Genomic DNA, 2,173 nt, shown 5'->3' with positions numbered 1-2,173 from the left:
AAAAAAAAAAAAAAAAAAAAAAAAAAAAAATTATATACTTTTGACTCTTTTTTTAATTCATAACCATAATCGTATATCATTTCAATATAACACATAAAAAATATGTAACATATATTTTTGTGGAAATATATATAATATATTAAAAAAAAATAACAAATAAAGAAATGACATATATATAATACACATTTTTATATAAAAGTCTTAATATTTGAGAAAAATATTTACACAGTATTACATGAATGAATGACATTGCACATGTAAATGCATCATAACAAAATTATACTAACATAATATATATGTATATAAATATATATATATATATATATATAACAAACAAAAAAAAAAAAAATTATGAATAAATAAAAATAAAATAAATTAAAAACAAAAACAAAAACAAAAACAGTAAAAATGTAATAAAATATTTTTTCTTTTAAGCATTTCAAAACAGAGTAGAAAAATATATTTCCATATATAATTATTATAAAATAAAAATATAAGTCCTAATGATATATAATGAACAAATAAAGATCAAGAAAAGTAGCAAAGCATAATTCGTAATGAATAAAATTGTACCGAAATTAAGGCTACATTGTAGAAAAAAAAAACTATGAAGAAATACATATATATATATATATATATATGCTTGAATTTTATTTAAATATTTTTCTTTTTTTTTTTTTTTTTTTTGGAAGAAAAATAATTTTCAATAATATTTTATATGAAGATATAATATATATATAGAAATGTTATAGTTTAGGAATTATCTCTTTCCATGTATGTCATTCGAATATATAAATATATATAATAATAATAATAATATTTTTTTAATATATAAGAAAATATAATATTGTTACATTTTTTTGTAGCTTATATTTTTATGAGTCCATAAACATATATATATATATATATATATATATATTTTCACATAAAAGTATTTATTTATAAATAAATGCAGAAATGAAAAATGTCCAGAATAGGAAGATTTAATTTAATCGTTTTGTCTGGTACGGCAAAACCAAGTGCAAGTATTGGACAAACCCTGGGACCACTAGGTATACATATATATATATATATATATATGTATTTATGTATGTATGTATATTTTTCTTTTCCTTTAATATTCATATGTATATATATATTTTCTTTGGAGCAGGTATAAATATGATGACGTTTTTTAAAGAATTTAATGATAGAACGAAATGTATAGCGAAAAATGTACCAATACAAGTTACATTAGAACCTTTAAACGATAGGTAAATTAACTAATGAATAAATAAATAAATAAATATATATATATATATATATATATAATATGATTTACTTCTAAATAAAATTATATTATCTATGGTAAAATCACATATATATATTTATATACATATATATATATATATATATTTTTTTTTTCCAGAACGTATAGATTTTATTTAAGAACGCCTACTGTTGTGTGGTTTATTAGAAGATGTGCAAGAGTTCCTATGTTTAGCTCTATGGCAAAACATAATACTGTTGGTTCCATAACCCTAGCTGAAGTAATATATTTTTGGTTGAATTATTATTATATATACTTTTGTTTATTTCTTTTAAATGTTATTATTTAATTTGCAGGTTTTTCATATTGCCAAGTGTAAACGTATGGATCCACCTTTGATAAATTTATCCTTAAAGAGTATATGTAAATATATTATTGGTACGGAAATATAAATAAATAAATAAATATATATATATATATATATATATATATACATATACAATATACATATATCTTATCGTGATTAATTATTAATTCTTTTTTTTTTTTTATTAATTTCCTTTTTTATTTAAAGGAACATGCAACAGCATGGGCATAAGGGTTTGCAAAGAATTAAATGATGAAGAAAAGAAAAAGTATTTTGTTGATGTTAATAAGTTGGATAATATAAAAAAAGACATTAGAACTAGGAATAAACAACAAAAAAGATCTAAAAAATGAAATAATAAATATCAACTTTTTTTTCGCTGTTTTTTTTTTTTTTTTTGTAATTCATTTATAATATATATATATATATATATATTTATATATATATATGTATAAGTAATCAGGCGAGCATAATAATATGAATGCTCATATATTTATTAGTTTATATATACATTTCAACAAAAATGAAATATGTAAAAGTTTACATATATATATATA

At 18.0% G+C, this 2,173-nt stretch overlaps 1 protein-coding gene across 1 annotated transcript; it reads left to right on the top strand.

The window, feature by feature from the left end:
* Positions 1 to 964: 964 nt before the first annotated feature.
* On the top strand, positions 965 to 1,969 carry PRSY57_1109100 (mitochondrial ribosomal protein L11 precursor, putative; the record flags this gene model as incomplete). The annotated part of the gene is made up of 5 exons (XM_012908056.1): positions 965 to 1,052; positions 1,154 to 1,253; positions 1,409 to 1,529; positions 1,606 to 1,687; positions 1,824 to 1,969. The coding sequence occupies 5 exons, from the start codon at positions 965 to 967 to the stop codon at positions 1,967 to 1,969; spliced, it is 537 nt and encodes a 178-aa protein (XP_012763510.1).
* Positions 1,970 to 2,173: the final 204 nt, after the last annotated feature.

This window comes from Plasmodium reichenowi, chromosome 11 (genome assembly GCF_001601855.1).
Source record: "Plasmodium reichenowi strain SY57 chromosome 11, whole genome shotgun sequence".
Taxonomy (NCBI): Eukaryota; Apicomplexa; class Aconoidasida; order Haemosporida; family Plasmodiidae; genus Plasmodium; species Plasmodium reichenowi.
This window is presented reverse-complemented; position numbering and strand designations above follow the sequence as displayed.